Source organism: Equus przewalskii, chromosome 17 (genome assembly GCF_037783145.1).
Source record: "Equus przewalskii isolate Varuska chromosome 17, EquPr2, whole genome shotgun sequence".
Lineage (NCBI taxonomy): Eukaryota > Metazoa > Chordata > Mammalia > Perissodactyla > Equidae > Equus > Equus przewalskii.
In genome coordinates this window covers 79,603,274-79,627,038 of record NC_091847.1, presented here as the reverse complement: position 1 = coordinate 79,627,038, position 23,765 = coordinate 79,603,274, and the positions used below count along the sequence as shown (strand labels likewise).

The window sequence follows — 23,765 nt, the reverse complement described above, 5'->3', positions numbered from 1 at the left end:
TGAGGTCCTGTGTAGGCTCAACCCATTTCCAGACGTAACTACCGTCCCACCTCCACACCCAAGCCAGGCTACGCCCCACAGCCCACAGCCTCCCTCCCAAGACACTCCCGACACTTAGAACAAATTTCCCCTGAACAGTATGAGGCATTATTTTAATTTGCATCAGCCTTGACAAACTCATGACAAATTCTGGGAATCCGGGTTCCCTCGAGGTTAGGGTTCTTTACTAATGCTGCACAGCCCATCTCGTAACACGTTATTTTCAGGTGGGATTTATAGCTGTGCGATTTTTTAGTCACAAGTAACCCCCCAACTTGAAAATGCTAGGTTACAACAAATTACTTCACTAGCCATTTAAGTCACTGAATGGTCTTAATCCTGGCATTTAATCCCTTTATCTACAAATGTTTTATTAGCTATCTGGCAAATAAGCGACAATATTCACTACGTGCCTGGTATTGTCCTAAGCACTTTAACTGTATTGACTCATTTCTCACGATTCTTTTATTCCCAACATTCCCATTGAGGAGAACCAGCTGAGATAGCATATAACTTTGAAACCCCTTGCAAAGGCCAAGGTCAGAACCATTATAAACCCACAGGCCCAATCACCTAAAATCAAAACTCCATACAATGCCCAGGGGCCAGCCGGGTGGCCGAGTGGTTAAGTTTGTGTGCTCCACTTTGGCGGCCTGGGGTTTCACTGGTTCAGATCCTGGGCACAGACATGGCACCGCTCATTAGGCTGTTTTAAGCCGGTGTCCCACATAGCACAACTAGAATATACAACTATGTACTGGGGGGAGTTGGGGAGAAAAAGCAAAAAAAGAGCAAAGCTTGAGCCTGGCAACATTGTTAGCTCAGGAGCCAATCTTTAAAAAGTCCACAAGTGAAGTTAATCTCCCTGATTTCTTTTAAAAACGAGGCAAAGATGGAAATTTGAAATATTGTGGTAAAAGCAGTACCATCATGTTTACCGAGGACATCACTAATGGGTACAGAAATTATACTAAAAGTGAGTCCACTGCTATCAATTTGTTTATACAATCCAATCGATACCTATGTATATTTAAGGTATTGGTAATAGTTTTCTCCTTTTTGGGCTAAATGTCTAACGAGAATGCTTTATGAATTACCCATCCACTGAATTTCCTGCCGCAAAACAGAAAGAATATAAATAACACCCTCCTATGTACAAAGAATTGTCTTTCAAGCTTTTATTTAAGAGCAACGATCCACGACGGGTTTTAGATCTTGTTGAAAGCGGCCACATCCATGGACTGCACATAGTCCTCAAAAGCAGTGATCCGCTCCTCCAGCATATCAGTTCCAACTTTATCGTCTTCAACTACACACTGTATTTGAAGTTTTTTAATTCCATACCCCACTGGAACTAGTTTAGCTGAAAAGAGCATTAAGAAAAATCTTAGTTAGAACCGTCCTGATTAGTCAAGGTTGAAACTATATGTGAATTCCAGACGTCAGTTTCAAAAAAGCAAAGAGTAAACTCACAGGAGCCCCAGACCAAGCCGTCTGCTTGAATGCTTCTGACGCACTCCTCCAGCTTTGCCATATCTGTCTCGTCATCCCAAGGTTTCACATCTAGTAAGATGGAAGACTTGGCAACAAGTGCAGGTTCTAACAAAAAAGTACAAGAAACATTATTCAAATGCTGAATTATATTTTTTTACCCTAGTCCAAGAAACTTAACAAAATCTGTTTCAAACGCATCATCTCCTCAGCCACACCAAACTCACACATCCTGTGTTTGTCACACACATGCCCGCTTTCTGTTTTGCTGAGAAAGCGGTTTCAATCGTGTAACAGTTTCTCTCCCACAGAGGAATGCCACAGCTGCTGCCGTGAGAACAGCTGCGGCCCAGGAGCTGTGGGGACAGTGGGAGCCACCCCTACAGGGGGCTTCAAACACCGACCTGCTCCACCAACATGGAGGACATTACTCCGGGGATCAACCTTTGACAAAGATCACTCAGATTACTGTGAAAGGATCAACTCAAATTATCAAAGGACCTACTCTTGGCTTTCTTTGACTCATACTGTGCAAGGCGTTCTTCTCTTAGCCTCTTCGCTTCTTCACTTTCCTGCAAAGAAAAAATTGATACATTTCACAAAGCTGGCTGTTCCTCAGCTTAAAGCTGGTGGGGTCTACAACGAAGACCAACTGTATCAGAAAAAAGCAAATCCATCAGGAGCTCAGCCGAAAGATGGTGATTTGATTTTATTCATCATGTAACAGGTGACAATTCTTAAAAGGCAAGTAATAAAGTGAGGCCAGGATTCAAACCCAAGCAATGTGGCCACAGAGCCTGCGCTTAAGCACAATGATCCACACACAGCCCATCGATTTTGCCTACCTCCTCGTCATCAGACCCAAAGAGATCTATGTCATCGTCGTCTTTACTATCGGTAGCTCCACTTCCTGTGGTGTCTTCCACATCCGCAGGACCATACTTGCCCAAAGCTTTCTTCACTCCTGGCAGACTTGAAAAAAACGTAAATTCAACGACTACTAAACCACTTATCCACAGACCCCTTTTGGACTAAGAGCATACCTACCCTTCAAAACTCGCAGGGGGGCAGTTTCACGTGCTTTAACTCCTCCCCCGGCAAACATTAGGAGCAAGGAGGACGCCACGATTGTTCTTTCAGAGCGGAGACTCGTGGGACAGCTTAGGCACGCTCAGTTCCTTCCCGAGTGAACCGGAGCCCCCTTCCCCACACCTGCAGCCGCACTGGCAGCTTCAGAGGAAGGGCCAAGGGCTGAAGGAGCAGCCCCCTCCCCGCAGCGGCGGGCCCTCAGGTCAGGATCAGCGGCGGGGCGGGCCCGCTGAGCTGCTGCTGTCCACGTTCCACCTGCTCCGCGAGAAGACGGAGGGCTGCAGCCTCCCGGCCTTCTCAAGCCACAGACGCTCAGTGATAACTTCCCCAGGAAATAAGGTGAGCCGGGTCCCGTTAGTCGCGGAAAAGGCCAGCCTTGTGACCAGGGAACCAGGCACAGAAAGGGTCGCTGAGGATCTGACCGACAACTACCACGGTCTGCCAAACGTTTTGCAGAGACGGAGAAGCCATGCCCCCTTCTGCAAGTGCTGCTATGCTACGGAGAAACTCACGTCTGCAGCAAGACCCTGCAGAGCGTTCCAGCGGCACCATCAGCGCCCCGCCCCTGGGAGGGCCCACCGGCCACTTTCCGAGCACGTTTCCGCGCAGCAGCGCCCCGGCCAGCAGACAGCCCGCCACGCTCTGCCCGCGCCGAGCTCGCGCCCCGCCCCCGCCGCTCACCTGGCCTTCTCCTTCTCGTACGACTTGATGTGGTTGTACCAGCGCAGCGCGTGGCACAGGTCGGCGGGGGGCGGCCCGGAGACCGCCTCGAACACGGCCACGTCCGCCTGCGACGGCACGAACCTGCGGCGAGAGTCACGCAGGCTTCAGCGCCCGGCCCGTCCCCCGGGCCCGCCGGCCGTCACCGGCCCCTCGCCCGCCCGCCCTCCCGGGGACCTAGGCCGCAGGCACTGCCCGCGCGGAGGCCCGGCGCCCGGGGGAGCCAGCGCGGGAGGCCGCGTCCCCGGCCCGCGCCCCGCGCCCGGCCCTCACCCCTCGATGTAGCTCCGGTCCGCCAGGTAATCGTTGAGCACCTGGAGGCCGGCAGCGCTCCTCAGGTCCCCGAACCCCATGGCGCTGCGAGGCGGGCGGCGCGGCGGCGGAAAAAGGGCCGCAAAAGGCCGGAAAGCGCCTTATATAGCCGCGGGCGCCTCCTTCCGCGCACTGGCCGAGGTTAAAGGTCAGAGTGCGTTGATAGTCTTCGTCCCCAACGTAGACATGGGGGGCTCTGGATTAGGCAGCCCCCAAACTACGCGCGGGCCTTTCTTTGTGTTTGGAAATTAATGGATAAGAAGGGTACTTCTTAAATTTGTGCCGCCACGGCTCCGAAGATTACGGGAACCGCCCCTCGAGGCGCCGGAGATGACCGAAGACGCTCGGCCCCACCCTCTCGGCACTTCCGGCGGAACTGCGGGTCCTGCCCTGCCCGCTCCTCCTCCCGGCCGCTGCGCCCTCCACCCCGCCCCCTGTCCGGCTGACGGAAATTGCCGAACTCAGTGTCCGCGGGACGTTGTCGAAGCGGGGATTTGCGGCCCTCTTGGCTTCCCGTTCTCAGGCGCGGTGAGGGAGGGCGCCGAGGCTGCCATATTGAGTAGGCGGGCGGCCGCGGAGGGTCGGTGGGGCGCTGACGGCTCAGCGGGGCGGCGGCGGCAGCGGCGGCTGCAGGGGCGAGGTGAGGTCGTGTTGGGTGCCGGGGCCGAGCTGCCTCGGCCGCGGGGCTGTGTTTCGGGACGAGCTGTTTGCTCGGCCCGGCGCCCTCTTCTGCTCGTGTCCTTGACTGGGCGGCTCTCCCCGCCTTCTCGGGACCCGGGCGCCGGCCCGACGGCGCGGGCACGGGAGGCGGGGACCCGACGACTGCCGCTCTGCGGGCAGGGCGGGCACCCTCCGCGGAGGCGCTCGTGTCGGCGCCTAGGACCCCGCCCGCGCCGCCCGACGTGGCCGGCCGCCTCCGGTCGCGTGCTGCGGCCCCGGTCGTGCGCCCTCGCCGTGCGGAGGCCGGGAGGACGCGCGCAGCCGGCCCAAGGTCGCGCGGGGGACGCCCCGGGGCTGCCGCTCGCGCTGCAGGGCCAGGCGACAGCCGCCTCGGGTCAGAGAGCGTCCCGCCGGCGGCAGCCCGGGGCGAACGCCGGGGTGTCTTCTTGCGGAGCGTTCTTGTCTTCCCCGCATTGTGCGCCCCGCGTTAGGCGGCGTTGGGAGGCTGCCGGAGCGCCTGCACCTTCAATTCGGGGGAGGTGGAAGTTGGGGCCAGAGAGTGCAGATGGAGCTCACTTAGCGAACAGTCGTCCCGCGTCTACCGGAGGCCCGGAATGAGTCCGTGAAGAAGTGAACGGGTGACGGCACTGGGCGGGAGTCGGGAAGCCTTGGATAGGCTGGTCGAGGGACAGCTCCCCGAGGAATGGCGTTTAAGCCAGAATTTGAAGGATGAGGAGCGGTCGGAAAGATGCGAGGGAAGAGCGTTTCAGATGAGGCCACGGGCACTGGGAAGAGGGGAGAGGCCGTGGGAACAGTGGGGAGGCCTGGAGACTTGCAGGGCGAGAGATGGTGGCTCGGAAGAGGGCGAGAAGAGGCCGTGCAGATACGTGGTGGGGAACGCCGAGTAGTGTCTCTACCGAAAAGCGTCCAGTCTGGCTTTAGGAATGACTGCTCATCAACGTTGTCCCATCCCAGGGGGCTGTTGCCTTCTTCCCTGGCGGCTAAGTGTATGTGAGGCGCATACCAGAGTTTTGCAGGTCTCTGTTTCATGTGTGGGCTGTACAGTATTCCATTTCATGCTGGATTTTCAACAGGCAGTCGAGTTCTGGTTGATTTCCTAGCTAAAGCGGCCACTACTTTCATATTCTCTTGGAGACAAAGAAAATAATAGTAGTATAGCTTTTACATTGTTGAATGAAATACTGATTCTTGATTTTGAGTTTGTCGTTACTCGCATTCTGCGAATTCAGGTTTACCTTTACCTCTCTATCAATAGATTTTAATAGGAGAGATGCTTCTCATTCTGGAACTTGGTGATAAGACTGTTTGCTGGTTATTTTCCCAAGGACATGGTGCTAGGTCTTCAGAAAAGGGAAATTACCAGAGTGCACCATTCCTTGTCAAGGAGCTTAAGCTTTAGGACATACTCACATTGATTACTAACCTACAGTTTGGTAGGTGGAATAATAAAGATAGGTACACTTTGTGTGCTGATAGTAAAGAGAAGGAGCACAAAAGAACATTTTAAAACTGATCTTGAGGGGCTGCCCGCTGTGGCCAAGTGGTTAAGTTCTCGCCCTCCGCTTCAGCAGCTGGCGTTTCGCCTGTTACAATCGTAGGCGCAGACATGGCACTGCTCAAGGGCGATGCTGAAGCAGCGTCCCACATAGCACAACCAGAGGCACTCACAACTAGAATACACGACTGTGTACCAGGGGAATTTGGGGAGAAGAAAAGAAAAAAGATTGGCAACAATTGTTAGCTCAGGTGCCAATCTTTAGGGGGAAAAAAAACCTGATCTTGAGTGGCTACTGCCTAAATCCGGCCTTAACTGATATTTATTGAACTCCTACTAACAACACATACTCTAGGAAATATAGTTCTCTTCTTGCTCTATAGATAAAGAAGCAGGAACTCGGATTTACCGAAAATCACTCACTAGTAGGTGACAGACCTGAAGTCTGCAAATTCAATACCACAAATTCTGAATTAATGAATTTTGTGAGTTAAGTCTGACTTAATGAAATTTCCTATTATACATCATCCATAATAGGTATCTGGAACTTAATGCTTCAAACTTACGTATATGGAGCTGGCCCAGTGGCATAATGGTTAAGTTCAGCATTTTCCACTTCAGTGGCCTGGGTTCGCATGTTTGGATCCCAGGCGTGAACCTGCACACCACTCATCAAGCCATGTTAGTGCAGTGACCCACCTACAAAATAGAGGAAGACTGGCACCATTGTCTTTACCTTTAAAATTCTTATGTTGATACATTCTGATCACATAGTTTTCATTTTTAGAAGTTTCAAATGAAAAATTATAGTTTAGATGCTTAGCCGGTATGATCAAGTTAGTAGACAAAGTTCAGTGTTTCCCCCATATGATCAAGTGAATGGACAAAAAACTCTAAAAGTTCAGATAACACTTTTTTCTATTTGCTTAGGTATACCTTTAATTGTTGTTATTTATATAATCCACTCCCATTTGTTTCCTAATTCAGCAAACCTTTTAGAGCAGGGTTTCTCAACTTCAGCACTGTTGCCACTTTGGATAATTCTTCATTATGGAGGACTGTCCTGTGCATTGTAGGGTGTTTAGCAGCACCCAAGCCTCTGCCTGCTAGATGCCAGTAGCTTCCCCCGAGTAGTGACAACAAACAGTGCGTCCAGACATTGCCAGATGTTCCCTGGGAAGCAAAATTGTCCCTGGTTGAGAACTGCTCCTAGAGCTTACTGCATGCCAGCCTTGGGGATAGGCTCTGAGGATAGAGTCAGGAAGTTCCTAAGGCGGTGAGGGTAGAACAGACATCTGTAAGATAAATGTACTCAGCACAGAAAATGGCACTCCAGACACAGAGAACGTTAGGATGCATGGTGGTAGGAAACGAAGGCAGAGAGGTAGGCTCTGTTTTACATAGCTATGAATGATAAGCTCACTGTTACTCTTTAAATTTATGCTATTATATAGTAGTGTTTTATGTTTGATCATTTGTTGATAGTTAAAAACAACAAAATTGTCCTCAACATAGAATTAGAAGGCCCAAATTTATACATTAGCTGCTGCGTCTTAGCTCCTTGACATTGTACAAGTCAATTAGTCTCTCTGAGACTTGAGTATTCTCATCTGTGGAATTTCAGGGAAAATATCAGGACTTGTGAATGTTGAATGAAACAATGTACAGTGTGTTAGAACCGTAAAATATTACCAAAAAGTTTGTAATTAGGGTTTTTTTCCTTCTTATAACGTAACTCATTTTTGTTCTGTTCTTAGCAATATGTTAAGGATCCCTGTAAGAAGGGCCTTAGGCCTTTCTAAGTCTCCTAAAGGATGTGGTGAGTATTTTTGTTTTTAATTTGCATTTGTGGGTAGTCGACTTTCATTCTTTGTAAATTTATAAGTCGGTGGAATGTTTCTTTAAAGGCCCCAAACATGTAGTATGTTTTAAATAAAAGTAGAAACAAATGACCCAAATCGAGTAGAATAATTGTCAAAATATAAGTTTACCTTGAATAGTCGTGGAGCGAAGGGAGCAGGAGCTGTCCATCAGCGCCAGAATGGGAATGGCAGTCCTTCTCCTGAAGAGTGGTCCTCCCACGAACATGTTTTCAGTGATGCTAAACGTCTCAGCTTAAATTACCATTAAAAATAGACGACTGTATTCTGTTTCGTATTTAGGATTGGAAAAGCTTCTTTTTAATTGAGTATTTTAAAAGTTCGCATCTAGAGAAATAGAAGGGAATAGTATAAAATGAGGGGAGATTTTAGGCTTGTAGGTTAGAGTTAATCCATTGTTCTCGGCTATAATAAATTCAACTTTGTTCATTTATTTTTCACCTCAATATTTTTGATGGTCAGTTCGAACAACTGCCACAGCAGCAAGCAACCTGATTGAAGTATTTGTTGATGGCCAGTCTGTCATGGTGGAACCGGGAACTACCGTGCTCCAAGTAGGCATACGTTCCAATTCTTTGTTTTTGTCTACTGATTTCTTTTTAGTTCTAATTTATTTCCTTTATACTGTTTTTTTATTTCTAAAATTTTTAAGATTCCTTGGTAAATGCTCATAACAGACCTGTGGATGGTACAATTACATGAAAATAAGTTTGATTTGAAATCTTGGCATTTCAAAGTAAGCTATCATTTATCTGTTTCTGACTTTCTTAGTGGATGATGGCAGTTCTTTTGTTTCACTTCTGCCTTCCAAACAAATACCCATTAAGAAATTTGAAGTTACCTGAAATAAATTATTGCGTAATAATAGGTAAGTTTTAGTAAAAAGGTAACCTTTGTTTGTTATGATCCTGCTTGATACTTTTCACTTTGATGTAACCTATTTTTAGTAATATTTCTAGGAATGCGTCTTACAAAGCAGGTAAATGGAGAGTAGGACATTCTAGAATTCATGCCCTTAGCATTTAATTTCTCCAAATTCTTCCAGAACTAACGAGTTGGTCATGGAGAAGTGATATTTTGTTTCATCTCTGCAAGTTAATCAGAGATAAGTCCTCTTTATTCATCTTAGCAGTCATTTCTAGACTATCTGCCAGGCACAGACATGTAAGCAATAAATGTACAACAGAAGTATGTTCAAAGTACAGTGTATTTAAGTAGGTTTAAGAGACGGTAGAAAAAGATGTTAGGGGTGTCTCAGGTGTTCCCTGAGGAGATTTTAAAGGACGAATAGGTGTTTATATATTGACAAGGAAGCTTCCAATAGTTTGGTATTGATGGAGCATAAGATATATATAGAAGATGAGATAACAGGAAATCGAGTTTATTTTGGTAGGGAAGGTCCAGTCATGAAAGAAGATATATGCCATACTAAAGAGCTTGTAGTTTGACCCATCGAGAGTTTTTGTGACTATTAGGCAGTATGACAGTGACTGTAGAGGATGATGATTTGGAGAATAACAAGACTGGAGAGACAAGAAAAGAATATCTTGCCTTAAGGGAACAGGAAATGAAAAGACCAAAAATAGATGGTAGTGATGGGAATGAAAACAAGAGGGTAGATTCAAGGGAGAGCGAGATTTGGATAGACAGATTTTTAAGAATGATGAAGCACAGAGAAATTTTTATGATTTCTGGCTTTGTTAGCTAATTTGGGGATGTATAGGAGGGGACAGAAATAGGCTGAATTTTATCTGTCTATGGAGTATACACATGCAAATACCTATTGAAGTCTAAAGCTTAGAGAAGTGGAGGACTATCAGGGCTGCTGGTGAAGGCTTGGATGCAATCATTATGTGGAATGTGGGCTAGTATGAAGGCTGGAGCAATGTCTGGCTCACTGCTGTACCCCCTGCATCCAGCATATGGGAAGACTCGATACATTTTTGCTAAGTAGTTAAAACATTGGAAATGGGTGAAATTGCCTTAGAGTGAGGGCTGTGGATGGAAGAATGGAGGAAATTTGAATAGGCTCAGAGAAGGAGGACTGATAATTGGTAAAGCAGGACTAGTCTCCCTTACTAGGCAAATGGGAACTGGGAAGAGCTTCAGCCACAGTAGGAGGGTGAGTCCTGGGTGGGGCATGTGGAGCCCAAACTAGAACCAGATCATAGCCAGCAGGATGGTGTGCAATGGAGCCTCTAATCCAAAGGAGGAGAGCTCAGCAAAGAGGAAGTCCAGGTGTGAAGCCACTGGGACACAGTTTGAAGGGGGAGTCTTTGTGGACAGTGGTTCAGAGTAGAAATGGGGACTCCAGCCTTCAGCACAGTAGGAGGATGCTTCCTGCAGTTTCTTCCACGTAAGGGGTAGGCATGCTGAGGATTCTAAGGAGGCAGCTTCAGAGCAGACAGGGGTTACAGTCAAGAGCAGAGAAAGGGAAATCTCTTCCGGAGTGAAGTAAGAATGAACGAAGATATAGATTTTTATGGAGAGGATTAATAAAGTAGGTAGGAGATGGCCTCTTTTTTTTTTTTCCTGCATTTTAGGCAAGACAAGGATGAGATCAGGTTATTCCAATGCAAACGTTTTTTGCTTTGTTTTCTAGGCTTGTGAGAGGGTTGGCATGCAGATCCCTCGATTCTGTTATCACGAAAGGTTGTCTGTTGCCGGAAACTGCAGGATGTGCCTTGTTGAAATTGAGAAAGCTCCTAAGGTACGTGATACCTAAAATTCCACACCATGCTGTAGAAGGTAGAAAACGTTAAATCTTGTAGAAAACATTGAATCTTGCAGCAAAGTTTATTTAGAATCAATGTTGTGGTGCTGGAGAACCTAGCCCTGTGTACTTCTATCTGTAAATTCATTGTTTTGTGCAATTGAGTCTCTTCCTTTCAGAACTGGAAACACATCAATGAAAGTGCTTTATAAAAGCAAGTGCTATATAATTGGAACAGATTTAAACATTAAAGATGACTTCTTAACAGCTGTCCATATTTCCAAGTGGCTGTATGATACACAGCTAGGATGTGGAGTTGCCAAGCGGCACATTAGAAGTGTTTGTGCTATGCCATACTTACTGGAGAAAAGAGTTGAGTGAAGAGGTTCATTTTCAGCTTAATTTCATTTTGTCTTATGCAATTTTGATTCAGCAGTGCCTGCTAATCAAAGCACAGTTATTTGATGTTCTGTATCAGAGCCTCTTATAAAAAATTGCATTGACTATTTAAATAAAATTAAGAAGTAGGATGTCTTATTTGTTTCTAAGAGAAATGTAACATGCCAGATGATCATATTATGAATAGGAAAACTAAAGAATTCAGTCTTCAAAAATACTCTGTTCTTTGCTTGCTTTCAAATGTGTAATTTGGTGTTTTTATACACTGGGTAACTTATAATTACAAATAAATACAAATACTTACAGATTTTTCCATTGAAATTCCAGGTTGTAGCTGCTTGTGCCATGCCAGTAATGAAAGGTTGGAATATCTTGACAAACTCAGAGAAATCTAAGAAAGCCAGGTACTTTATTGTTACTTGGCGTAGTAACTTTCCTCAGAGCAGAAAATTGTAAATTTTTATATTTAGACTTTTCCATAGATGAGAAATTCGGTATCAAACTCTGAAGAAATTGATGTGCTTGGCTTCTAGAGCACTGGGAGTGAGGACGCAGTAGAGAAGACAAAGGCGGGTGTTTATAGTTTTGAGCCTAGAGTGGGATTAGCCTTGAAAACCCTTGTTTAGTAACTTGCCCAGCTTGTGATGAACAGTGAGTCTGGGGCTTACTGAACTGAGATGACTGCAGTGATATATTGCTGTCCTGGACTGACTGTGTTTGGTTTGCATTTGTGTGTGTGTGTTTGTTTGGAATTAATGTGAGTGTTTTCTGAAGACCATTCAGTGACTTTTGGTAATTCTGTATTGTTAAAAGTTATAATTTTCTAGGTTCTCTAATGGTATTTTATTCTAGGTTCCTATAAGCATTCTGTAGATTGTGCTTTTTTTTTTTTTTTTTTTTTAAGATTTTATTTTTTCCTTTTTTCTCCCCAAAGTCCCCCGTACATAGTTGTATATTCTTCGTTGTGGGTCCTTCTAGTTGTGGCATGTGGGACGCTGCCTCAGCGTGGTCTGATGAGCAGTGCCATGTCCGCGCCCAGGATTCGAACCAACAAAACACTGGGCCGCCTGCAGCGGAGCGCGCGAACTTAACCACTCGGCCACGGGGCCAGCCCCTAGATTGTGCTTTTAATATTACTTAAGTGATAGTTACATCAGCATTTCTGATAATAAATATAAAATTAATACTAACTATATGGGAGCCTACATCTGCAAAGGTTATTTAAATAGCCTATCCATAAACCATTTTTGAGTGCAGGAATTTGTCATTTTATCTATTGCAATTTTCCATACAGAGAGGGTGTGATGGAGTTCCTATTAGCAAATCACCCACTGGACTGTCCTATTTGTGACCAAGGAGGTGAATGTGATCTGCAGGTATGTAGTCTAATTTCGTAAATCTTTTTGATTGTCTCAAATTTTAATTTCGTTAGCAGCATTAGATGAACTCTCTTGTAATCTACTTAAGGACCAGTCCATGATGTTTGGAAGTGATAGGAGCCGATTTTTAGAGGGCAAGCGTGCTGTGGAGGACAAGAACATCGGGCCATTGGTAAAGACTATCATGACGAGATGTATACAGTGTACTCGCTGCATCAGGTGATTTTCTTTCGCCTCTCTCTTCTGAAACATCATTTGTATATTTAATGTTCACAAAATTTTGCGGAATAATAACACTGGAAAGGATGGCAACTTTGGTGAGAGAAGATGTTTTTAATATTTTTTGCATAAACCAATAAAATAAGTTGGTCACTTTCAGTTAATATCAACTTCAGTGGATTTAAAAAGCAAAATCTACAAGCATTAACTCTAAATTGTTGAGCTTTACATCTCTGATTTGTGCAGTGTTCTGTATGTGTGTTATATCTCAATTAAATGCGAACAGTTAGTGAATTGATTTTTGTTCAGGGACTGTGCTTGCCATTGAAAATATATTCCTATCTCTTTACTGTTTTGAAAATCATTTTCTCTTTGTGATCATGAATAGGAAAGCAGGTAATTTTGCTGGATTCGACAGTTTGATCGCACATTTTTATCTTGCAGGTTTGCAAGTGAGATTGCCGGAGTAGATGATTTGGGAACAACAGGCAGAGGAAATGACATGCAAGTTGGCACATACATCGAAAAGATGTTCATGTCTGAGCTGTCTGGGAATATCATTGACATCTGCCCTGTGGGTGCCCTGACGTCTAAGCCCTATGCCTTCACTGCCCGGCCCTGGGAAACAAGGTATTCACTGTTGTATTTTTTTTTTACAGTTTGGTTTTTGTCCTTTAATATGCTACTATTAAAAAAATTGAAGATTCATTTTCTTCCTGAGTTGTGATTGTTTTGGTTGGCTAAGTTTTTATTTGTTTGCTTTAAGTAGAATGGAAGATAAGTGGTTGGATTCGAGAATGAACCTAGGCAAATTAGTTGTAGTTTTCTTGGAAATTAATTCCAAAGTTTTTGTTGTTAGTGCCATCAAGTTGATTCCGACTCCTGGTGACCCTGTGTTTGGCAGAGCAGAGAGCCCTCTTTCTGGGCCGTCCTCTCGCCAGGTGCTCTATCAGACAGTGCTCTGCTGCTGTGCACAGGGTTTTTGTGGCCAGTTTTTTTGGAAGTGGGCAAGTAGGTCCTTCCTTAACCAGAAATTTATTTTATTCAGTTGTTCTTCCAAGGAGTAAAATTGAGTAAAATTGTCTTGATTTTTAAAATTTATAGTTTCCTTTCAGTGTATATTAAGTTTTCAACCATATGGATATATCATAAAGTATTTAACCAGTTCCTATTATTAGCCATTTAATTTGTTTCTATTTCTTTATAAATTTATGGTAAACATTTATATTCATAAATTTTATTTCATAATATGATTCTGATTAAACCAAGAAGTGGAATAGTAGTTGAATATTTTAAGGTCATCAAATTGCGTTCCAATTTTTAAACTCCCACCAGAATAGATGGGAGTATCTTAAAATTCCAGGTTTTAAACCATGTATTTACGTATACAAAAGGATTGGGGGGCAGGGTGCAGGGTGCAGGAGCAGTACAGAACTGAGATGTTTAAGTAGAGTTTTTTTCCTCCTCTCTCTATAATACGTATGTTGCTATGCTTGTTGTCCCAGAGGTCTCTGAGACACTGTTCATTTTTCTTAAATCTTTTTTTCTTTGTTCTTCAGATTGGATAATTTCTATTGATCTATCATCGAGTTCATTCATTCTTTTTTTTTGGCCATCTCAAATCTGCTGTTGAGCCCCTGTAGTAAATTTTTTTATTAGTTGTTATACTTTTCAACTCCAGAATTTCTATTTGGTGCTTCTTTATAATTTCTGTGTCCTTACTGAGAATCTCTACTTGTTGATTCTTGGTTGTCATAATTTCCTTTAGTTTATATGCGATTTTCCTTAGTTTTTTAAACATATTTTAATATTTTTGGTTTTTTTAAATTATTAATTGCCGTAACATTGGATTATAACATTATGTATCTTTCAGATGTACATCGTAATATATTTCAAATTCTGTGTAGATTATATCATGCTCCCCACCCAAAAACTAATTATAGTCTATCACCTCACATGTGAGCCTAATCACCCCTTTTGCCCTCACCCTCCCCCCTTCCCCTATGGTTACCACCAATCCAGTCTCTTTTGCTATGTGTGTGTTTGTCGTTGTTTTTATCTTCTACTTATGAGTGAGATCATACAGTATTTGACTTTCTCCCTCTGACTTATTTCACTCAGCACAGTACCCTCAAGGACCATCCGTGTTGTCACAAATGGCCAGATTCCATCATTTCTTATGGCTGAGTAGTATACCTTTGTGTATATATACCACATCTTCTTTATCCATTCGTCCCTTGATGGGCACCTACATTGCTTCCAAGTCTTGGCTATTGTGAATAATGCTGCAGGGAACATAGGGGTGCATGTATCTTTATGCATTTGTGTTTTCAAGTTCTTTGGATAAATACCCAGCAGTGGGACAGCTGGATCATATGGTAGATCTATTCTTAATTTTCTGTGGATATTCCAAACTGCTTTCCATAGCAGCTGCGCCAGTTTGCACTCCCACCAGCAGTGTACGAGGGTTCCCTTCTCTCCACATCCTCTCCAACACTTGTTATTTCCTGTCTTGTTGATTATAGCCATTCTGACCAGAGTGAGGTGATATCTCATTGTAGTTTTGATTTGCATTTCCCTGATAGCTAATGATGTTGAGCATCTTTTCATATGCCTGTTGGCCATCTGTATATCTTCTTTGGAGAAATCTCTGTTCAGATCTTTTGACCATATTTTATCTGGGTTGTTGGTTTTTTTGTTGTTGAGCTGTATGAGTTCTTTGTATATTTTGGATATTAACCCCTTATCTGATATATGGTTTGCAAATATCTTCTCCCAATTCTTAGGTTGTCTTTTCATTTTGTTGATGGTTTCCTTTGCTGTGCAGAAGCTTTTTAGTTTGATGTAGTCCCATTTGTTCATTTTTTCTTTTGTTTCCCTTGCTCGGTCAGGCATGGTACTTGAAAATATGCTGCTAAGACCAATGTCAAAGAGCATACTGCCTATGTTTTCTTCTAGAAGTTTCATGTTTTCGGGTCTTACATCCAAGTCTTTAATCCGTTTTGAGTTAATTTTTGTGCATGGTGTAAGGGAATGGTCTACTTTCATTCTTTTGCATGTGGCCGTCCAGTTTTCTCAACACCATTTATTGAAGAGACTCTCCTTTCTCCATCGTATGCTCTTGGCTCCCTTGTCGAATATTAGCTGTCCATAAATGTGTGGGTTTATTTCTGGGCTCTCGATTCTGTTCCATTGATCTGTGTGTTTGTTTTTGTGCCAGTACCATGCTGTTTTGGTTACTATGGCTTTGTAGTATATTTTGAAATCAGGAAGTGTGATACCTCCACCTTTGTTCTTTTTTCTCAGGAATCCTTTGGCTATTCGGGGTCTTTTGTTGTTTTTGTTTTTGTTTTTAAGCAAGGCTTCTTCGGGGTTGCTCCTGTGTCTGCCTGGCTTAGGAGTTAGATAGTGATTGTGCTGAAGTACTTTGAGCCGATAAAGCTTCCGTATTCTGCCAGTGGATCTGTGTTTGGATAGAGGAGCACATTCCAAGTTCAGGCTGTTTTCAGGTCTGCCCAGCTTGTGCTTTCCACTGGGCCCTTCGATCTCAGTATTGTCCAGGAGTCTGTGCATAGCTTGGGCCCTCTCGGTCTCGGCGGCACACATGCACAGCCTCTGCCAGGGCTGCTTGCCTTGACTGTGACTCCAGCCTCAGGCTAGGAGACCCTAGGTTCTCCTCAGCTCAGTGACCTCCAAGGTAGCACTTCTGCAGACAGCTTTGCCCATTGCTCTGAACTGAGTGAGTCTCACCTGCAGGAAAGAAGCGCCCATCTTTGCAGCCCAGCAAAACCCTCCAGTTTGAGGTGGTAGGAAAGGGCATAAGAACAGCCCTGAGCCAGAACACCATTGATTTCCCCTGCTCTTACTCAGAGTTCAGTTTTCTGTGCATAAAAGCTGCTCATGATGTTGTATGCCTCTGGTAGATTTCCAAAGTGCTGAATTGATTGTTTTTGTTAATTTTGTCTAGCTCGATTTTTGCTCTTTGGTGGGAGGATTTGTCAGACTTCTTAATTGGTCATAACTAGAAATCTTGCCCCTCTTTGTTATTTATTTTGATTCTGAAAGTTTCCCAGATTTGGCCATTTGGAGCCCTTTCAGTTGGCTTCTGTATTAGATAACAGGTTTTTTTGTTTTTGTGTTTTTTAGATAACAGTTTTAAAGTCTTCATTTTACATTAGGAATTTATGTGATGTATTCAAGTATGAGGGCTTTTTTCTTGCAATTCCTCTGAGTTCCATTATTTTTAGAAATTCAGAAAGTAATTTTACAGTTTTTTTTGTTTTTGGTAAGCCAGCTAACAGAAACTTTGTCCTTATTCTCAAAATCGACATAGTAAATACATGTGTTTATTTTCTTAGAAAGACAGAATCCATTGATGTAATGGATGCAGTTGGAAGTAATATTGTGGTAAGCACAAGAACTGGAGAAGTCATGAGGATTTTGCCAAGGATGCATGAGGACATCAATGAAGAGTGGATCTCTGATAAAACCAGGTACATGCTATATTGTTTTCCTTAACTTTTACAGTTGATTTAAAGGAAGTGTTGTAATTTTATTTTAAAGAACTATCTTTAATATTTGCAAAGTAATGAATGAATATAGACTAATGAAATCTGGATTGTTTATACAGTGATTTGGACAAAAATGACATTAATAGTCCTGGGTATATCACAGGCTTTCATATTACCTTTGAGAAATACTGTTTTTCCTCCCAGATGGAGAAATTGAAGTAGATTAAGATACTTACTGTAGTTCAGTTTGTTCATTGGAGAAAAGAAGCTAAATATAAGTTAGAGTTTGCACAACATAATTTTGAGAAAATATCCAGGGGCACTCAAGTTTTGTAAATAAAAATGTTTTGGCTTGTTCAGCTATCATATTTTTTTGTGTTGTGATTTTAAGATTATTCAGGTAGCTGAAAATAAATCATAAGAACTCAAACCTTTTAGATGGTGTTTTAGTTTTAGGTGATGTTCATAAAATACTTAATGATCTTTAAAATAATCTGGAATAATTATTTTATTCAAGTATTTATTATTCTTTTTGACACTTTAACCAATACTGTATTTAATTAACATTTCTCTTAGATTTTAAACTTGAAAATTATAGTTGCCTCTTAAGCAAGATTCCACAAATGGTATAATTTCTGTTCTCTAGATTTGCCTATGATGGGCTAAAACGTCAAAGACTTACTGAGCCAATGGTCAGAAATGAAAAGGGGCTTTTAACTTATACCTCCTGGGAGGATGCACTCTCTCGTGTAGCTGGAAAGGTAAAAAACTGAAATATGGAATAAATCGTATTTGTGATTTTCAAGGGATATGTTTGTAGTGAAGAGTGGATGTCTGTCCTTTGCTTCTTTCCTCTTACCAAGCTTACCTTCCATTTAACAAGTGTTTATTGAGAACTATATGCCAGATGTCGTGCCACTTGTAGGGGTATGAAGACCACTAGCACATGGTCCCTACCTCCCACAGTCTTGCGGTCGAGAAAGATGCATAATTGGGCTGCTATGGGTAGTTGTGCAGGAAGTGATACATGAGAGAGCACGTAGGAGGGGTACCTAATGGAAGCTAGCACATCAAGGATGCCCTCCTAGATAAGGTGACTCCTTAGGCAAAGTCCAGAGTGAAGGCAAGCTTCCAGAGCAAGAATGGAGGGCGTGGCTTTGTGGTCAGAGAAGAGCAGCATACAGAAAGGGCTAGCAGACTCCTCAGAACAAGTTGTGTTTAACCATAGCTCCACAGTCTCTATCCTCCAGACCTCATTCTGAGGACCTCTCGTTCCTAATTTAAAACAAAACACCTTCCCTGCAACCTGGTGTTATTAGCCGTGGCCCCACATATACCTGTGCTTCTCACATTTAGATTAATCAATAATTGGTGTAAAACTTTTAGTCAGAAGTTTATTGCTTTTTTTGTACTTGAAAATGATTATCGTTTTGTTTTCTGAGCAATTCATTGTGGTCTTTGGTGAGTGACTGTTTCTTGGTGATTTCCTTTTCATGCATTTCCAGTTGCAGAGTTTTCAAGGCAAGGATGTGGCAGCAATTGCAGGTGGTTTGGTGGATGCTGAAGCGCTGGTAGCTCTCAAAGATTTGCTTAATAGAGTGGACTCTGACACGCTTTGCACGGAAGAGGTCTTCCCCACCGCAGGTGCTGGGTGAGCAGTAGGGAGCTAGGAGCTGGGCTTTCGGGTTTGGTTACAAGTTCTGTATGAATCAACACATCTGTGGCTTCAGTGACTGATATGTGACAACTTGGATTCCCCAACATATGCACCAGTTTATGTTCACAGAGACCAAAGTCAAAGCAGGAATTGGAGAATCTAGTTATTAATAAGTATCTTATTATTATTAATAAATGTTGAGGTAATTTAGGAACACTTCATAAAATTTTTTGTCTGGGAGTGCCATGGGTTTGTTGACATGAGAATATTCTATGGATTGTTAGTGTATTAGTTTTAAAGTAAACTTGCATTTTTTATTTTGTATTTCTAGCACAGATTTGCGTTCCAATTATCTTCTTAATAGTACGATTGCTGGTGTGGAAGAGGCGGATGTTGTCCTTCTGGTTGGTACAAATCCACGTTTTGAGGCACCACTATTTAATGCTAGAATTCGCAAGAGGTTAGTAATAATATTCAGGGTTTTAAAAATATTTATATAATAATCTGGCTTGTATATGAAAAATGACTGTTTTAGCTGATTCCTAATAGTGTTAGAGGGAGTAAGACTCCATCAGATAACTGGAGGGCAGTTTGTTCTCATATGTCCATCTCTCCCCTGCCCCCCGCGGATCTTTTAATTTTTTTATCTTCTTATTTTTAAATAATTCAAGATGCTGGAAAATGGTGGTCTTCGTATACCCGTTTTTGTATACTGTTCACCCAGATTAACCACTGTTATCGTTTTGTCACATTGGTTTTGTTATTCTCTTTCCATTTGTAGCTATGTGTGAATGTAATTTTCTGAATTGTTTGAAAAGTAAGTTGTAGACATGATGCCCTTGTACTCCCAAATACTTCTGTGTGGATTTCCTAAGAACAAGGGACGTTTTCTTAAATAATCAAGAATTGAGTATTAATAGTATAATTTTATTATCTAGTCCACAGTTTGTATTCAGATTTCACCAATTTCCCCCCTAAGCACTTTTACTTTTTATTTATTTATTTTTTTTGAGGAAGATTAGCCCTGAGCTAACATCTGCTGCCAATCCTCCTCTTTTTGCTGAGCAAGACTGGCCCTGAGCTAACATCTGTGCCCATCTTCATCTATTTTGTATGTGGGACGCCTGCCACAGCATGGCCTGACAACCAGTGCATAGGTCCACACGTGGGATCCAAACCAGCGAACCCCGGGCCACCAAAGTGGAATGTGCGAACTTAACCGCTGGGCCACTGAGCCGGCCCCCCCCCCACCCACCCATAAGCACTTAGATAATCAATTTTTTCCTGCCCAGGATCCAGTCTGGAGTCACACATTGTAATTAGTGTCATGACTCTTCAGTCCCCTTTTTTGACATTTTGTTAAAGAGCAAAGGCCAGTTATTTTGTAAAATGCCTCTCTATCTTTTTATATCTTAGAGACTTATGAATAGGTTGACCATATAATTTATTGTCTAAACTGGGACACTGTTGAGAGTGAAAGGGGGAGTTGTTAATTACTCCAGGATGACAGGTGAAAACCAGCACTTTCTCAGACAAACTAGAATAGATGGGCACTGAATTTATAACTATTTTTGGAGGAGCTAGAGCATACTTCCCTGTCGTAGATAATACGTATGAATAATGTAGTTTATTTTCATGGACTATGTTTAAATAGCTTTAATGGATAATTCAGAGATAATTGGCTCTGCTATTTAAATATGGCAGAGTGAAAACTACAGATCATTTATTCTAAAAGTATTTATAGCTGGCTTAGAGTTAGCATTATACAGCAAATTAATTCATTGAATTACCTTGGTGTGTACTTTTGCAATATTTTATTTTGAAAGGTACACAATCAATTATATCTGTTAAGGTTTAATGTTCTGTGGGTGCCTTTGTGCTTTTGACATTCTATAATATAAATAGATGTAGTACCTATTGTTGACAAGACCAATAACTATGCCAACTTAGTAATTCAGCTCTAAAAACCTTGTTTTTATTTCAGCTGGCTTCATAATGACTTGAAAGTGGCCCTTATTGGCAGCCCAGTGGATCTCACTTACAGTTATGACCATCTGGGAGATTCCCCCAAAATTCTTCAGGACATTGCTTTGGGTAGCCATCCATTCAGCCAGGTGCTCTCACATTACAATGTATCTACTCTTGTTAATTTTTAAGTATTATTACTGTTTAAATTTATTGTTTTTGTAGTAAGATTATGTGATTACTGTTAAAAATTATAGCAATATAGACAAGAACATGGAAGAAAGTAAAACACTATCCAGAATCCCATCACCCCAGACAAGTACTGATGAAACGTCATAATCATCTCTCTATTCATAGATAGAGCAAGGTGCATGGATAGGCAAACAAACAAACATGAGATCGTACTGTACGTGCTATTTTTACTTACCAGAGTTAATTTTAGTTGAAATTATCATAGAGGAAGTTGAAGTGAAACTGAAAGAATTAAACTTCAAACTTCAGTGAAATCTTCCTTTACTGCAAGCGTTAGCATTCCTAAAAGAAATTTCATCTGTCCTTTTACATGACTTTTTCAATACTGAGTTCTTTATTTACATTCATTTCACTGCTGTCTGGAGTTTATAGTTTATTATTTTTTCGAGAGGGGCTTGTAGGTGCACTATTCTTTGAGTTCTTGCTTGCTTGAGGATGTTGATTTTATTTCTGAAGAAAGCCTGGGCGGGATAGAAAGTCTAGGGTCACACGTTTATTTCCGCTCTGAACTTTATACGCTGCTTTGGTTACTGTAGAGATGTCAGCCATATTCTCCCCCAACCCTGTCCTAATTTTTTTTCCCGTCTAGAGACTTCTTCCTTGATACTTTATACTTGATTCTTTATCCTTGAAATTTTGTAACTTCACCAGAATATGTCTTAATGGTGGTGTTTCTGTATCACTTTTTTATGGGACATGGGGTACCTTTCAGTCTGAAGATTCAAGGTTCTCTTTATTTTACGGGGGAGGGTGTTTGTGTGGTGGGGTCGTGATTGTTAAACCGTGTAAGGGGTTCCTGTCTCTTACATAACGACTGTTCTGGAGGTGGGCAGTGTGACGGGTGATATGGTTCTCCGAGGGTGTCATCCAGGAAGGAGCCTGCCTTCTTGCCTTGCTCTCCTTGTGCTTTGGCTCACTTGTGTGTTTGCATGGGAGCCTCTCCTCTTGGTTCCCAGAGGGCTGCTTCATTGACAGCCTCAGGTGTGGGCAAGAAGAGGCGAGTGCAGAGGACAAAGCAGCCAGCCCAGCCCCTTTGTTGTTGTGAATCGGAAGAACATTATCAGGATTACAGGGATTGAAAATGTTAAGTGTTGTTTATTGAGAAGTATCCTTTCTCTACTTCCCATCCCCATGCCCAGGAAGGTGTCACCTTCTTATTAGTGCTCTTCTGGAAAGTTTTCTTCTGTAATGGGTTCAAATGTATTTTCTATTAGTTCTGTTCTCTTCATTAAGAACTCTTAACAGTGTAGACGTTGGACCCCCTTTTCTCTTTTTCCTGTGTGCTTTTGTTCTTTTCCAGTTTGTTTTATATAATTTCCTATAGCCTGTCTTTCTCATTCCTGTCTTTACGTCGTTTTATTTGTTTTTTGTTGTTTGTAGAATGGTGTTCATCTCTAGTTGGATTCTCTTCCAGTTCTTTCCTGAATTCTGTGACGAAAATCTCCATGTGTAATACTCTGTATTATGTCATTCATTTGAGCTCTTTAAGTGAGAAAAGAATATGTTTTTTCATTTTCTTTGAGCCTATTGAAAACTGCTTCTCTGAACTCTTCACATTTCCTTGGGTAATTCCTCCTGTGAGGAACGTCCTCTTTGTAGTGTCTAGGCCTCCTTCTCATGCTGGTTCTTTGATTGGGGGCAGCTGTTTTTTGAGAATGCTATAGAGGATGGGCAGGAGAGTGCACTGTAGAGGCCACAGCTTTACTTCCGGTTTTTCTGTTCTCCACCAAATCTGAGGTTCCCTCTGCTCCTGGGGTGCTCTCTCCCTTGGATTTTGGTGTTCAGGAAGTTACTGTGGTTTAAAGCAAAATGCATTGTGATGTAGTGGTCATTTCTTTCCCAGCCTCCTCCTCTGTGTCTGTGGCATGGTCAGTAGATGGAAGACAGTAGACGTGGTACTTTAGCACAGTTTCTTCTGTTACAGAGGACTGTCTGAATCTATAAACATTGCCCAGTTTTTCTGGGACCTACCCATAGGCATTCTGACCAAAGGATATGTGGCTGGGGTTTTCATTCCCAGTGCTTACTTTTAGAAAATATGTTTTATCTGACACTCGTTTAGCCATTTCACAGTAGCATTGGCAAGATGTTTTTGATTAAATCTGTTTGTATGTCTGTCTGTGTGTTGACTAGCAAATCAAAGGCATTCACATTAGCACTAAGACTTAGAACATCATATTGTAGATGCACATTTGATTTGGTTTGGTTTACTTTTAATGTTTTTTAATTAAAGTTCTCCCCTTTTTTTCAATAGGTCCTAAAGGAAGCGAAAAAACCAATGGTGGTTTTAGGCAGTTCTGCACTCCAAAGAAATGATGGGGCAGCAGTTCTTGCAGCGGTTTCCAACATTGCTCAAAAGATGCGGATGAGCAGTGGGGTGACTGGTGATTGGAAAGTTATGAATATCCTTCATAGGTATGTTGAGGAGTTGTTCTATATACTATAAAATTCAAGTAATTTTGTGTATATGTGTTCCTGTTACACTGTCACATTTAGATTTACAAACAACTTAAAATTTAGCAACATTACCTCACTAGCAGATGTGAAATTTCAGAAACCCTTACTTTCTGTGTGAGAAGAACTCAAGATAATAAATAATATTAAAAATATCCAAAATAGCAGTAAGTACTGAGAAAATCTGTATCATTTTAGTATACCTTGGTTCAAAAATTGCAACAAGTCCTCTAACTTTGATTAAATAATAAAAATGTAAGCCAACATGAGAATTCATCTGAAGTAAAGTTTTTTACTATTAATGCAAATTTACTTTATAAAAATTGGACAGAGAAGAAAGTATACAAAAATAGAAATTATGCTTATTCCACAATCTGTAGATGATTACTCTTGCTATTTTGGTGAACTTGCTTCTGGTCTTTTTTTTTTCCCCTTTATAAATATTTTTTTAGTTATATAGTTGAAATCATACTGTGTATACAGTTTTGTGTCCTGATTTTGATCAGTTT

At 42.3% G+C, this 23,765-nt stretch overlaps 2 protein-coding genes and 2 non-coding genes across 11 annotated transcripts in view; 1 reads left to right on the top strand and 3 right to left on the bottom strand.

The window, feature by feature from the left end:
* Nucleotides 1–1,202: 1,202 nt before the first annotated feature.
* On the bottom strand, nucleotides 1,203–3,815 carry EEF1B2 (eukaryotic translation elongation factor 1 beta 2). Its single transcript, XM_070580888.1, has 6 exons — nucleotides 3,613–3,815; nucleotides 3,301–3,423; nucleotides 2,376–2,502; nucleotides 2,036–2,102; nucleotides 1,513–1,638; nucleotides 1,203–1,402 (listed from the first exon to the last, which is right to left on the bottom strand). The coding sequence occupies exons 1-6, from the start codon at nucleotides 3,690–3,692 to the stop codon at nucleotides 1,248–1,250; spliced, it is 678 nt and encodes a 225-aa protein (XP_070436989.1). The 5' UTR covers nucleotides 3,693–3,815; the 3' UTR covers nucleotides 1,203–1,247.
* On the bottom strand, nucleotides 1,763–1,894 carry LOC139076893 (small nucleolar RNA SNORA41). The gene has a single exon (XR_011528926.1). It is a non-coding gene; the product is annotated as a small nucleolar RNA SNORA41 (small nucleolar RNA).
* Nucleotides 2,180–2,258, bottom strand: LOC139076890 (small nucleolar RNA SNORD51). Its single transcript, XR_011528924.1, has one exon. It is a non-coding gene; the product is annotated as a small nucleolar RNA SNORD51 (small nucleolar RNA).
* Nucleotides 3,816–4,039: 224 nt separating the features above from the next.
* NDUFS1 (NADH:ubiquinone oxidoreductase core subunit S1) overlaps nucleotides 4,040–23,765 on the top strand; it is a 28,324-nt gene continuing 8,598 nt past the window's right edge. The window contains exons 1-14 of one of the 8 annotated variants that reach the window (XM_008528698.2): nucleotides 4,046–4,179; nucleotides 7,585–7,646; nucleotides 8,170–8,261; nucleotides 10,310–10,417; nucleotides 11,147–11,223; nucleotides 12,114–12,195; nucleotides 12,287–12,417; nucleotides 12,862–13,047; nucleotides 16,776–16,910; nucleotides 17,575–17,689; nucleotides 18,434–18,579; nucleotides 18,917–19,045; nucleotides 20,570–20,699; nucleotides 23,057–23,217. In XM_008528698.2, coding sequence (XP_008526920.2) covers nucleotides 7,589–7,646; nucleotides 8,170–8,261; nucleotides 10,310–10,417; nucleotides 11,147–11,223; nucleotides 12,114–12,195; nucleotides 12,287–12,417; nucleotides 12,862–13,047; nucleotides 16,776–16,910; nucleotides 17,575–17,689; nucleotides 18,434–18,579; nucleotides 18,917–19,045; nucleotides 20,570–20,699; nucleotides 23,057–23,217 — 1,550 coding nt within the window. In that variant the 5' untranslated portion in view covers nucleotides 4,046–4,179; nucleotides 7,585–7,588. Of the gene's footprint in view, nucleotides 4,292–4,451; nucleotides 5,319–7,584; nucleotides 7,647–8,169; nucleotides 8,262–10,309; nucleotides 10,418–11,146; nucleotides 11,224–12,113; nucleotides 12,196–12,286; nucleotides 12,418–12,861; nucleotides 13,048–16,775; nucleotides 16,911–17,574; nucleotides 17,690–18,433; nucleotides 18,580–18,916; nucleotides 19,046–20,569; nucleotides 20,700–23,056; nucleotides 23,218–23,765 lie in introns of those variants that run through there. The other 7 variants (XM_070580876.1, XM_070580879.1, XM_070580878.1 and 4 more) reach the window with 7 other exon arrangements.